This window comes from Cetorhinus maximus, chromosome 1 (genome assembly GCF_964194155.1).
Source record: "Cetorhinus maximus chromosome 1, sCetMax3.hap1.1, whole genome shotgun sequence".
Taxonomy (NCBI): domain Eukaryota; kingdom Metazoa; phylum Chordata; class Chondrichthyes; order Lamniformes; family Cetorhinidae; genus Cetorhinus; species Cetorhinus maximus.
In genome coordinates, this window is record NC_135879.1 from 241,091,745 (window position 1) to 241,106,458 (window position 14,714).

Here is a 14,714-nt window from a genome sequence, read left to right on the forward strand (position 1 = left end):
GCTTCCAACTCCATATCCTTTCGATCATCAAGAACACTCAATACCATCTCAGTAACATTACCTGTCTCTGCCCCTGCTGATGTTGGAACTCTCATCCAAGCCATTACCACTTCTGGGCTCAACTATTCCAAAGATTTCCAGGCTGCTCTCCAACCTTTGTAAACTTGAGCTCATCCAAAACCCTGATGCCCATATCCTAGCTTCCAGCAAGTCCATTGTCCTCTGTGCTCACTGCCCTACACTGGGTCCTATTCCTGCAATACTTCAAATTTAAAATTCTCATCCTTGTGTTCAAATCCCTCCATGGACTCACCATAGAAAATTTATGACACAGAAGGAGGTCATTCAGCCCATCAAGTCCGTACCATTGTTTCTTCCTATGTACTTTATCCACAGTGTAGCTACTGTAATGGGGCCTATGAACTACTTCCACAAGTGAATTCTTACCTTTGTCATTTCTAATCTCTACCCAAACTGATTCTACATCTTGAACTTCTGAACTAAGGTCATCTCTCACTATCGTACTGAGTAATAATTAATTAACAGAGCTACTCCGCCAGCTCCTCCCTTCACCAGTATTGGTGCCAGTACCCCACAAATCAAAATCTATTTCTCCTACACCAATCTTTGTTCCACTTATTCAACTCTCTAATCTCATTTACCCAACGCCAATTTGCTCAAGGCCCAGGTAGTAATCCAGAGATCAGACCAGAACCCAAGCTGCGGTCTAATGAATGTTGTATACAGTTCTAGCAGAACCTCCCTGCTCTTATATTCTATGCCCAGGCTAACAAAGGAAAGCATGCCATGTGACTCCTTACTCGCTTTATTGGCCTGTCCTGCTAGCTTTCAGAACCTCTGGACATACACTCCAAGGTCTATCTGTTCCTCCACAGTATCCTCCCATTTATTGTATCCTCCCTTGCCTTATTACACCTCCCATAGTGTATCACATTACATTTCTCTGGAATGAACTCCATTTTTAACTTTTCTGCCCAACTAGCAGCACTTATATCTTCCTGCAGCCTAAGGCTTTCCTCCTCACTGTTAACGCAAACGTCTTTATAATGCCCACTATATTTGAGTCTAAATCATTAATATAAACTACAAAAAGGGAATGAGTACCGAGCCCTGCAGAATCCCCATGATAAAGACCTTCCAGTTACAAAATATCCCTATCAACCATTATGCTTTGCTTCCTGCTACTAAACCAATTTTGTATACAAATTGCTACTCTCCCTTGGATTACCTCCTACAGTCACTCACCATCTGAACTTGGAACCATATTCGCCGTTCCTTCACTGTCGCTGGGTCAAAATCCTGGAACTCCCTCCCTAACAGCACTGTGGGTGTACCTATGCCACTGCAGCAGTTCAAGAAGGCAGCTCACCACCACCTTCTGAAGGGCAATTAGGGATGGGCAATAAATGCTGGCCCAGCCAGCGAAGCCCACATCCCAAGACAGAATAAATAAAAAAGGAAAATACTGTGGATGCTAGAAATCTGAAATGAAAACAGAAAATTCTGGAAATATACAGCAAGATCTGGCAGCATCTTGAAGAGAAAAACAAAATTGACGTTTCAGGTTTGTGACCCATTGTCGGAACTGGGAAATGTTAGAAATGTAATAGGTTTTGAGCAAGTAAAAGGGGGAGAGTGGGAAAAAGAACAAAAGGGAAGGTCTGTTATAGGATGGAAGATAGGAGAGATTAAAATGTCAAAAGATTTCATGGTGCAGGGTCAAAGGGAGTAGTAAACAAACTGTCTAGGGGAGTAGTGATGGATTATATAAGCACTATGCTGCTATTGTACCTGTTTCTCTCTACCTCCCTCCTATTTCTATTACTCCCTCTCTACCTACATCCAGGTCTTCCCTCTATCCCTTCCTCTCTGGCCTCAACCTCTCCCCCCATACTGTTTCCATCGCTCTGTCATCCTCTCCTCTACTATCTCCCTCCCTCCTGGCTCGACCTCTCCCTCTCTATTGTCTTTCATTGCCCCTCTCTGGTAAATCTCCCCCTCCCTCATCTCAACCTCTAACTATCTATCTATCTGCCTTCCTGACTGTCTCTTGCTACCCACCACACACCACTTTCTCTCTCTTAACAAAAACAGAAATACCTGGAAAAACTCAGCAGGTCTGGCAGAGAAGAACAAAGTTGACGTTTTGAGTCCTCATGACCCAATTATTATTTTTTTACTTTCTCTCTCTTGTTTCTCCCTTTCTATTGTCTTTTTATCTTTCCACACCTGCTATCTCCCTCTCTCTACTCTGTCCATGTCTGTCTGACTCTCTCCCCCCTCATCTTAACCTCTTCCTCTCTACTGTCTGTGTCTCTCATCTATCTATCTATCTCAACCTCTCCATCTCTCCCCCCAATGTCCCCCTATCTATATCTCTGCTCTCTCTGTACTATTCCTACCTCCCTCCCTCTACTATCTCTCTCCATCGCGCCCCTCCCTGTCATGTGACCCAAGTTGTCACGTGATCGCTTTTGTTACGCTCTCCTTTGTCACATGATCGGACTCAGACACTGGAAAATGATGCAACTGTACGGTGGAGTGGAGGGGTGAGTGAGTGAGTGAGCGAGCGGAGAACTGAAGCCTTGCTTTAACCTCGGGTTGGAGGGGCTTAGTTAGCGGCTGTCGGCTGGTTCGATCCCCCCCGCAACGAGCGGCCAGGCTCCCGGGCCGGCAGCGGAGGCGCCTTCCCGGCGGAATCGGGGAATTACTGGGAGAGGGTTCAAGCGCCCGGGGCTGGGGCATCGCAACCTTCCCCCCGACCCCCTTTCCCACGCTGGTAACTCCTCACACCCCTCCTTCCATATCCCCTGCAGCCTAACCCTCTCACCTTCCCTCTGTACCCATGCCTGCTCCGCAACTAGGCTGGGCTGTTACCCCACCAGTCACAATTCAACTCGTTTTCCTTTTTTATGTTGTTTCATTAATTTATGGGGAGTGAGCGTCACTATTATAAGGCCAGCATTGATTGCCCATCCCTAATTGCCCTTCTCGAACTGCTGCAGAGAGGTGTCAGCTGTGGCTCAGTTCATAGCACCCTCGCCTTTGAATCAGAGGGTTGTGGGTTCATGTCCCACTCCCGGAAAACCAAGAACTGTGATTGTACTCGAAAGAGTTGCAATCTGTGACTGATAACTCGAAAGAGTTTGAACTGCTGCAGTCCATGTGTTGTTGTCCCCTGCAATGCTGATAAGGATGGCGTTCCAGGGTTTTGACCCTCGGTCGCAGTTGGCCCCGTAGCCAGGGAAGACAATTTTTATCAGCGATTTCCTTTGTGGAAAATGTGCCCATTCCATGGTCAAAGTATCCCATTGCAAGAACGGATGGCACCTCACAGGGAAAGATGTCCAAGTGATACTTTTAAAGGAGTGGAGGAGAAAGCAAGTGAAAGGAGAGTTGTAGGTAGTTGTGGGTGTCTGTGAGGTCACCACCTTCCCAAGGGCAATTAGGAATGGACAATAAACGGTGGCCTAGCCAGCGAGGCTGACATCTCATGAAAGAATTTTTTTAAAGTGCTGGAAGAAGATGGAATAGTAGGACTTTTTATATATTCAAACAGAAATCAATTTTAATTTCCCTCTTAGAGGAGCAACTAGATCGAATGTGGTGCTTATTGATGCAAATGGGAAGATCAAGTCCAAGGTAGATGGTCCAGCCACCAACCACTGGGTAAGGAATAGTGTCTATCGTCCCGGTAGTCAGGCAGTGCAAGTTTTCGACAAATCAAACTCTGTCAGTTTACAGCAGACCCAGACATGAGGCAAATTGGGGGAGTTTTGGAAGTCATAAATCTGGTGTCACATGTTTTTCCAAAGTGTATTATATTTACCATGTCATGTGTGTTGAATCTTTATCCCAAACGATAGCATTTTGAAATAAATTAATCCTATTTTCCTTTGAGGGAATTAATACAAACATCCTAGTCATAGAGTCATTATGGCACAGATGGAGACCATTTGGCCCATCAATTCCGTGATGGCTATCTGTAGAGCAATCCAGTCAGTCCCATTCCTCTGCTCCATCCCCGTATCCCTGCAAGTTTATTTCCCTCAATTCCCCATCCAGTTTTCTTTTGAAATCACTGATCGTCTCCGTTTCCACCACCCTTGTAGGCACCTGTCACTATGTTTAAAAAAAAGTTCTTACTTGCAACACCCCCCCCCCCCCCCCCCCAAACCCTCACTGCTCCCGTGCTGCCTGTCGCTCTTGCTGCCGAGCAATCCAGTCACTTCCATTCCGCTGCTCCATCCCCGTAGCCCTGTAAGTTTATTTCCTTCAAGTGCCCGCCCAGTTTCCTTTTGAAATCATTGATCGCCTCAGTTTCCACCACCAGGCACCTAGTTCAAAGTTCTTAACAGTCACTGTGCAAAAAAATTTCTTCCTCACAACATTCACCAAGGCTCCTTAGACAGCACCTTCCGAACCCACGACCGCTACCATCTAGAAGGACAAAGGCAGCGGATAGATAGGAACACTACCACCTGGAAGTTCTCCTCCAAGTCACTCACCATTATGAATTGGAAATATATCGCCGTTCCTTCACTGTCGCTGGGTCAAAATCCTGGAACTCCCTTCCTGACAGCACTGTGGGTGTACCTACACCACGTGGACTGCAGCGGTACAAGAAGGCAGTTCACCACCTTTTCAAGGGCAACTAAGGATGGGCAATAAATGCCTACCCCAGCCAGCAAAGCCCACATCCCATGAATGAAGATAAAAAAAATGTCACACTTGGCCAAATGCTGCCTTAATGTCGAGTCGCTCTCACCTCACCTCTAGAGTTCAGCTCCATGTTTGTAGCAAAGCCGTAATGAGGTCAGGAACTGAGTGGCCCTGGCGGAATCTAGACTGAGCAGCAGTGAGCAGATTACTGCTGAGTAAAAGTACTGCTTGATAGCACTGTCGACGATCCCTTCCAACACTTTGATGATCAAGAGTAAATTGATGGGGCAGTAATTGGCTGATTCGATTTGTCCTGGGTTTTGTGTACAGGACAATTTCCTGGACAATTTTCCACACTTTTGGGTAGATCCACATCAACTAATCACCTTTCTGATGTCACTCCTTGTGTTTTTGGAAATACACATATCGAGTCCGTGCTCTTCACCAGCATTCTCTCTTATTTTCCACAACTGCTGCTGGTGAATTCTGATCAGGTCTGTGCTGTTGCTCTCTCTCTTTCTTTCTCTCTGCCTCTCTCTCTTTCTACCCCTCCCCTCCCCCCTTTTTTCTGTCTCTCTTTTCCTCTCTCTCTTTCTTTCTCCCCCTCTCTCTATCGCTCCCTCTTGGCCCTTTTCTCTCTGCCTGTCTGTCTGTCTCTTCCACCATTTTCTTATGTAGTCTGTTCCACAAATTGACCATTCGATCATTTAACTATTGTTTCCTCAGATTAGTTTTGAAATAACCTTTCCAGTGGAGGTGAGGTACTTTGATTCTCCTGAACATTATCTACATTATCTTGTCACTTTAGAATCCTAAAAACAGAAATCACATCACCTCTTCACTTTCTCCTTCCACACCCAATTTACATAATCGCTTATCCTAAGGCAATTCCTCCATTCCCTCAATCTGTTGTTGTTTAAGCAGAGATGAAACAAATTACTTGTAAAATGGCATGAAGAGCTGTCAATTCCTAGTGAGATTTATGTCACTTTGTTACAACCGGATGGGAGGAATGCGTGAATTATCAAACCCCACTACCTCACAGTTTGTACCATTAATTTAAATGTTTAATTTTCTCATTAAAATGGCTAATTGTGCACTTATACTCATAGTACCCAGAAGAAAAGAGACTCTGACCAGGCTTCTTTCAAAAACTCAAAATGATTAATTTATTTTAAAACAAAACTTCTTTTAACAAGTTGCAAGTGCTAGTTAACACACAATTGGAATCAAAGTATAGATATCTATCTCTTCGTAAAAAATTTCCCAGTACACACACAGACAAACAAAGGACGAGCAGATATAGTCTCTCTCACTGCAGAGACAGGCTTTGGAGGATGAGCATTATAAAATAAAGGATCAAGTCTGCAGGGTCTCGATGCTGTCGACCTGGAGTTCTCTTGTGTGAAAACAGGCCACTGGTCCCGGTGGATGTCTGGAAGTTCTCAGCAACCGGTCTCAGCTTTGCAGGTCCAAATGCAGACGAATGACACTCAGATGAGGGTTCTCTGGCTACAGGTTGATAGCCAAACACAATTTCAGGCATGGTAGAGAGAGGGAGCCGGTTAAGGGTAGCTTTCCATCCTCAGCTTGTTCCCCAACAAGACTGAAAGCAAAACTACAGGTTCAGCCTCTGCCAGGTGATTGCCCTTTTGTCTCCCGGCTTTTTATTAGTTAGAGTGCTTTATGGTTCAAAGCAAACAAACAACGCCTTCTCAAGTACCATAAAGCTCAGGTGATTTCTTGGAAGAGGCCTGCTTGTTGACAGTTCCAAGAAGAACTTATGACCTTTTTAAAAAAAAATCCCAGGTTTGCATCCAGATGTCCAGATCATGCCATGTCCTTCCATTTTGTAAACGAGTTATTCAGTCCTGAGGGATATGGTTCTAACATGCCTCTCCGCTCTTAAGTGATGAAACGCCATTTTCAAATGTGGTTCATTGCAAAGGATACAGAAAAAGATAAGTGCAACATATAAACAGAATTCAAACGTGCACTCACTGCGCCATTCGCTCCTTATACAGAATCTGTACAGTTTTCTGACTTTCTTGCTTTCCAGACAATTATAAAAATTTACATTCTTGATGATGCATCAGCAATTAAATTATCTTTTCCAGCGATATGAACAATTTTTAAGTTATAAGGCTGTATTAGCAAGCTCCACCAGAACAGTCTGTCATTCTGAGTCTTACATTTTTCAACAGACTAAAGGATTATGGTTCGTATATACCAATGCCATGGCAGATTATATATACCTCAAAATGCTTAAGAGCCAATAACAATCCCAGGTTTTTCTTTTCTACCATAGAGTATCTCTTTTGATGCTGATTTAATTCTTTTAGAAAAGTACTCCACAGGGTTCTCAATGCCCAATTCATCATCTTGCAATAAGACTGTTAGTGACTTGGGGCTGGGTGCATCGATTTCCAGCTTGAAAGGCTTGGCGAAATTAGAGGTGGCTAATACTGGTTCCTTAGTTAAAATTGCCTTCACCTTCTCAAAAGCTGTCTGGCATTCTGTTGACCATACCACCTTTGCTTTCTTTGGCAATGAATCCATTACTGGAACCACTATTATGCCGAAGTTTTGGCACAAATTTACGATAGAAAAACCGCACATCCCTAAAAATCTCACGATTTCCCGTTCAGTTTTAGGGACAGGGAATTCCATCATAGCCTGTATCTCTGCTGTTCTTGGCAAGACTTGTCCCTGCCCATGATGTGCCCTAAATAAGTTACTTGCGCTTTTGTGAACTCACTTTGTGCAAGGCTTATTACTAGATCTGCCAATTGTAATTGTATAAATAGGGCTTCCAGTTGTTTTAAATGGTCTTCCCATGTGTTGCTATGAACCAATACATCATCCAAGCGAACCACACAGTTCGGAACATTAATGATCACCTGATTCATTAATCTTTGGAAAGTGGCTAGAGCAATCTTTTAGTCCGAATGGCATTCGTCGGCATTTGTATAGCCCAATTGGCGTGACAAAAGCAAATATTTCATTAGCTCACGATGTTAAAGGTACTTGCCAGTATCCTTTCAACAAATCTACCTTAGGAACATGGCACTGCCAACCCTGTCAATACAATCTTCTAGACGAGGAATCCGTTTTTGTTACAGCATTAACCTTTCTATAGTCAGTGCAGAATCTGGTTGACCCACCAGGTTTAGGCACTAAATTGACTGGAGAACACCAACTGTTTTGACTAGGTTCAATTAGGTGATTTTCTAACATATGTTAAATTTCTGCTGTCACTTGTGCTTGTTCTCTGGACTTAAACAATAAGGACGTTGCTTTATAAGAGAAGACTCCCCTACATCCACATCATGTGTGGCTAAAATTGTAGACCCTGGTTTATCCCTACCGATACCTGCAGAATTTAAAGGGAACCTCACTAGATCCTCTCGTTGTCCTACTTCTAAATATGAAACTATGGTATCTAACTGTCCTAATATTTCAGTGTTAGCCAACCAGATAGTCAATTTGTGAACTGTCTAAGCCTCACTGTCACTGTCTCTTTCATCCTCCACTATGCTTATGACCCGACATACCTGCCCTTTCCCATCTTCCTCTCTATGATGGAATCGTTTTAACATATTGATATGACACAGCTGATTCTTTTTCTTACAATCTGGGGTATTTATCAAATAATTTACTTTACTAACCCTCTTAATTACCTTGGATGGACCACTGAACCCCGTGCTTCCCGAGGTTCCCTCTGTTGTTCCCCTTGGTTGTAATGTTCGGGTCATAGCTTGCTTATCTGCCCATTCTTTCATTTTTGTTTGAGAAACTTTAAGATGTTCTCGAGCCATATTGCAGGCTCTCGTGAGCCATTCCTGGAACACAGGCACATAATCTAACATAGAGGGTTCGTCCATCTCTCCTAAAAACTTTTATTGATTAACTTCAGAGGACCTCTTATCTCATGTCTGTAAATTAATTCAAAAGGGCTAAAACCAATAGATTCATTTGGTGAATCTCTGGGGGCAAATAATAGAAAATCCAGTCCCTTGTACCAATCATGGGGATATTCATGACAATATGCTTTGATCATTGTTTTGAGAGTTTGATGGTACGTTTGTGGATGATATGCTGTGGGCTTTAATTGTTTTATACCCAAACTCATTATGTTCTGAAAAATTTTAGATGTAAAATTGGAACTGTAACCTGATTAGGTCTCTACTGGTAATCCATATCAAGTAAAAAATTGGGATAACTTCTCTATCACTACTTTAGCCATAATTGTCCTTAAGAGATGGCCTCTAGAAGTCGAGTTTTCATAACCATAATAGTAAGGATGTGCTGGTGTCCTGCTTTAGTTTTTGATAATGGTCCCACATCATTGGTGGTTCACATTGGTACCAACGACATAGGTAGAAAGAGGGACGAGGTCCTGCAACAAGAATTTAGGGAGCTAGTTAGCAGATTAAAAAGCGGGACCTCAAAGGCTGTAATCTCTGAAATACTCCTTGTGCCACGTGCTAGTGAGTATAGGAATGGGAGGACCTAGTCAGGTTACACTTCCAATTTTATGTCTAAAATTTTTCAGAACATAATGAGGAGTTTGGATATAAAACAATTAAAGTCCATAGCATATTATGCACAAACACAGGGAGCTTTAGAGAGGTACCATAAAACTCTCAGAACAACGGGCAGGATGAATGTGTGGCTGAGGAGATGGTGCAGGTAGGTGGGCTTTAGTTTCCTGGATCACTGGGTCTGTTTCTGGTGAAGGTGGGGCCTGTACAAGTCGGACGGGTTACACCTGAACTGGAACGGGACCAAAATCCTTATGGGGAGGTTTGCTAGTGCTGTTGGGGGGGGGTTTGAACTAATTTGGCAGGGGGATGGGATACAGAGTGGAGTTACAGTAAGGGGTGATGCACAGCCAAATATAGAAGAGAAATTAAGTCAGTATGGAAGGCAGAGCAAATATGGACCTGTTAAGAAGGCACAAGGGAATAATGCATGAATAAACACTGACGGGCAAGATAAAGGAAAATCTCAAGGTATTCTATAACTTTTAAGGGCAAGAGGATAACCAGGAAAAGAGTAGGGCCCATAAGGGACCAAAGTGGCAATCCATGCGTGAAGCCAGAGGACATAGATGAGGTTTTAAATGATTACTTTTCATCTGTGTTCACTATGGAGAAGGACGATGTAGGTGTAGAAATCAGGGAGGGGGACTGAGATATACTTGAACAAATTGGCATTGAAAGGGAGGAGGTATTAGCCGTTTTGGTGGGCTTAAAAGTGGATACTTCCCCAAATCCTCTCTGGCCACGTGAGAGGTGCCAGAGGACTGAAGGACAACGAATGCAGTACCATTATTCAAGAAGGGTAGTGTGGATAAACCGGGTAATTACACGCCAGTGAGTCTAACATCAGTGGTAGGGAAACGATTGGAAAATATTCTGAGGGACAGAATTAATCTCCACTTGGAGAGGCAGGAATTAATCAGGGATAGTCAGCAAGGCTTTGGCAGGGGGAGATCATGTCTAACAAATTTGATTGAATTTTTCAAGGAGATGACTAGTTGTGTAGATGAGGGTAGTGCAGTTGATGTAGTCTACATGGACTTCAGTAAGGCTTTTGACAAGGTCCCGCAAGGGAGAATAGTAAAGAAGGTAAGAGCCCATGGGATCCAGGGCAATTTGGCAAATTGGATCCAAAATTGGCTTCGTGGCAGCAGGCAGAGGGTGATAGTCAAAGGTTGTTTTTGGGATTGGAAGCCTGTGATGAGTGGTGTACTGCAGGGATCGGTGCTGGCATCCTTGCTGTTTGTAGTGTGTATTAATGATTTAGACGTGAAATCAGGAGGTATGATCAGTAAGTTCGCAGATGACACGCAAATTGGTGGTGTCGTAACTAGGAGGAAAGCCTTAGATTACAGGACGATATAGCTGGGCTGGTAAGATGGGCAGAGCAGTGGCAAACGGAATTTAATCCTGAGAAGTGTGAGGTGATGCATTTTGGTAGGACTAATGAGGCAAGGGAATACACAATGAATGGTAGGACCCTAGGAAGTACAGAGGATCAGATGGACCTTGGTGTACATGCCCATAGATCCCTGAAGGCAGCAAGACAGGTAGATAAGGTGGTTAAAAAGGCATATGGGACACTTGCCTTTATTAGCTGAGGCATAGAATATAAGAGCAGGGAGGTTATGTTGGAGCTGTATAAAACACTAGTTAGGCCACAGCTGGAGTACTGTGTGCGGTTCTGGTCGCCACGCTATAGGAAGGGTGTGATTTTGCACCAGAGAAGGTGCAGAGGAGATTCACCAGGATGTTGCCTGGGCTGGAGCGTTTCAGCAATGAAGAGAGACTGGATAGGCAGGGGTTGTTTTCCTTAGAACAGAGAAGGCTGAGGGGGAACCTGATAGAGGTATACAAAATTATGAGGGGCATAGATAGCAGAGGCATCAGTAACCAGGGAGCGTAGATTTAAGATAAAAGCAAAATACTGCGGATGCTAGAAATCTGAAACAAAAACAGAAAATGCTGGAAAAACTCAGCAGGCCTGACAGCATCTGCGAAGAGATGCTCTGAAGAAGGGTCGTTTCGAAACGTTAACTTTGTTTTTCTCTCTCCACAGATGCTGTCAGACCTGTTGAGTTTTTCTAGCATTTTCTGTTTTTGTTTGGCATAGATTTAAGATAAGGTTTAGAGCGGATTTGAGGAAAGAACATATTTCACTCATAGGGTGGTTGTAATCTGGAACACACTGCCTGAGGGGGCGGTAGAGGCAGGAACCCTCACAACATTTGAGAAGTGTTTAGATGAGCACTTGAAACACCAGAGCATACAGGGCTAGGGGCCAAATGTTGGAAAATGAGATTAGAACAGATAGGTGCTTGATGGCTGGCACGGACACAATGGGCCGAAGGGCCTGTTTCTGTGCTGTAAAACCCTTTGACAGTCCACTAACACCCTGCTGAATGGTTCCTCAAAAACTGGCATGGGAATTAAGGGTGCTGGTTTGATTACAACTTGAGGTTTTCCTACCGTCTGGCAGATATGCCATGTTTTACAAAACTACACCATGTCCTTATGAAAACCTGACCAGTAAAACTGCTAGTTTATCTGCGCTTGAGTTTACCGTATCCCTACCTGTCCTGCCGTAGGAATTTCATGTGCTGTCTGTCATATCTCTTCATAATATTTGGGCGGTACTGCTACCTGATGAACAACCCTCCACCACTCCTCTGCAGGTCTGTGAGGAGGTCTCCGCTTCCTCATTAGGATTCCATTTATAACGATAACATTCTGGAACTGCCTCAGCTTCAGTTTGGGCTGATTGTGCTATCTTTCTTAACTCTGGATCAGCTTGTTGAGCCTCAACTAGAGAGGGTTTGTTCAACATCTCTTTCAGATTATTTAAGTCTTTAAAGAAAGTTTCAGCTAGCCAAATACCTGTCTGTGGTATCACTTTGGCCTTCGATGATTGGCTTTGCTTAGCCGGTGCTCGGCTTATCTCACACGAAGGAAAAACTCCTGGAACCTTTTCCTGTAACTGCTTTGTCTCTTTAACCTCACTTGGGTTTACTGTAATTATGGGAAAAGCTACTATCTTTGCTCCAGCTAAATTATTTCCCAGGAGTAAATCAGCTCCATCTACTGGTAACTTCTGAACAACCCCTACCGTCACTGTCCCAGACGTTAGGTCACACTCCACTTACACCCAGTACAAACTACAGGTATATACTCTCCTCCAACGCCATTGACTAAAACTTTGGCTTTTAATGCGCTCTCTGGTGGAAAAGTTATGCCTTTCCCCAGCAAAAGTGTTTGACTGGCTCCTGTATCTCTTAAGTATGATTATAGGTTTAGCTGTCCCATTTGAGGGATAAGGGGTTACATTTCCCCTTGACACAAATTCTCTAAAACTCTCATTCTCTCATTCACCTCACCTGAGGTGTTCACACACTTTCACAGCTGCAGTTATCGCTAAACTTGATCTGTTGTACTTTCAGTCAGGGCTCCTTTTCCTGAATCACCCGTATGTACCCCAATAAGTTCAATGGATTTACTGTGCAACTTCTGGCACTCTGCACAAACGTGTCCCACCTTGTTACGATGGAAACACTTAGCCCTTCGAATATCACTTCCATCCTCGGCATCTTCCTTTCTGGCCAGAGGAGGGGTTTCCGGGGAATTCCCAGCTGTCCCTTCTCTTCCCTGGCTACTTACCTTCCTTTCACCTTCCCACCTTCTATATTTCTGGGTTTGTGGGGGGGAGGGGGAAACGGAAAAGGGTTTGGATTTATGGATCAGCTCATAATCGTCAGCTGTCTCTGCTGCCTGTCTGTGTGGTGACCCTCTGTTCTTCAATATGGGTTCTAACTGCTGGAGGAAGTGAACCTTTAAATCCAGGAGAATTATTTCCCCAAGAGCTTCATGTGTTGTCTCTATCTTTAATGCCTGTATCCAGTGGTCAAAATTACTTTACCCTCTCAAACTCAATATAGTTCTACCCAGGCTGTTTCTTTATTCTGAAATTTCTGCCTGTATGCCTTGGGGACTAACTCATATGCACTCAGAATAGCTTTTTTTCTGCATCATAATCCCCAGATACCTCTTCTGACAGCGATGCATAAACCTCATGAGCTCTACCCACCAACCTACTCTGTAAGAGCAAGGTCCAGATTTCCTTCGGCCACTTTATTTGCTTAGCCACCTTTTCAAACGAAGTAAAGAATGCCTCTACATCCCATTCCTCAAACCTTGGGAGGGCATGCAAAACTTAAACGTCTCTCCACTGGGCTTTGGGTTAGAGGTTTTTTCATCATCAGAACCTTCTTCTGTATCTGAGGCCTCTTTTTAAAGCTCAGCCTTTTAAGCAGGTATTCCCTTTCTTGTTCCTTCTCTATTTCCACCATTGCTAACTTCTCCCTCTGGAACTCAAGCTCTCTTGCCTTCTCTCATTCCTGCCTTTTTGCTTGTTCCCTTTGAAATGCTCTCCCTTTTCCTTTTCTTCTGCCTCCAATTCAAGTTTCTTCACTTGCAACTGAATCTTAGAAGAAAAATCCCCGGGTTAGCATCCAGATATCCAGATCATGCCATGTCCTTCCATTTTGTAAAAGAAAAACTCAGTCCTGAGAGAGATGATTCTAACAATTTTATATTCAATTGACTCAACCCATGTAGAATGTGGTCTCTTTGGTGTCCCTTCTAGTTTCAAATGCCGTGCTATTACCTCAACTGTGTCTGCTTTCCTCACCCCTATGGATAACTCTAACTCCAACTTATCCGCCAATTCCGTTAGCTGGGTCTTGGTTACTTGTTGTAAACCAGCCAGGATTACATTTCCATCTGTAGAAAAGTTTTAGCAACTTCCAACTCCGTTTTAGTTTACCAATGCCTAAGAAACCTGGTCTCTGCCCTTTTACCCCATACCAATTATTATTCTGCTTCTGATCACCTGCTGTCTGCATTCCAAATCCTGCAAGAGCCCCCAGTTTATGTTGCGAGAGGGATGGGAGGAGTGCGCGGGTTACCAAGCCTCAGTACTCCAGAGGCTGTACCATTAATTCAAATGTTTAATTTTCTCACCGAAATGGCCAATTCTGTACCTATACTTATAGTAAGTACCCAGAAGAAGAGACTCTGACCTGCCTTCTTTCAAATACTCAGAATGATTAATTTATTTTAAAACAAAACCTCTTTTAAGTTGCAAGTACTAGTTAACACAATTGGAAAAGAAAGTATACCTATCTATCTCTCCCTAAAGAATTCCCCCAGTATACGCGCGCGCGCGCACACACAAACACACACACAGACAAACAAAGGACAAATAGATAGTCCCCCTCTGCAGAGATGGGCTTTGGAGGATGGGCGTTATAAAATAAAGGATAAAGTCTGCAGGGTCTCGATGCTGTCGACCTGGAGTTCACTTGTGTGAGATGGCTGGAAGTTCTCACCAACCGGTCTCAGCTTTGCAGGTCCAAATGCAGACTAATGACACCCAGATGAGGGTTCTCTGACTGTAGGTTGATAGCCCCACACAATTTTAGGCAAGGTAGA

At 43.8% G+C, this 14,714-nt stretch overlaps 1 protein-coding gene across 2 annotated transcripts in view; it reads left to right on the plus strand.

Annotated features, from left to right (window-relative positions):
* The first annotated feature begins 2,473 nt into the window (after positions 1 to 2,473).
* Positions 2,474 to 14,714, plus strand: part of nagk (N-acetylglucosamine kinase) — a 38,601-nt gene continuing 26,360 nt past the window's right edge. The window contains exons 1-2 of one of the 2 annotated variants that reach the window (XM_078554824.1): positions 2,474 to 2,570; positions 3,606 to 3,690. In XM_078554824.1, the coding sequence (XP_078410950.1) occupies positions 2,518 to 2,570; positions 3,606 to 3,690 (138 nt within the window). In that variant the 5' untranslated portion in view covers positions 2,474 to 2,517. The remainder of the gene's footprint in view (positions 2,571 to 3,605; positions 3,691 to 14,714) is intronic. The other variant, XM_078554832.1, reaches the window with a different exon arrangement.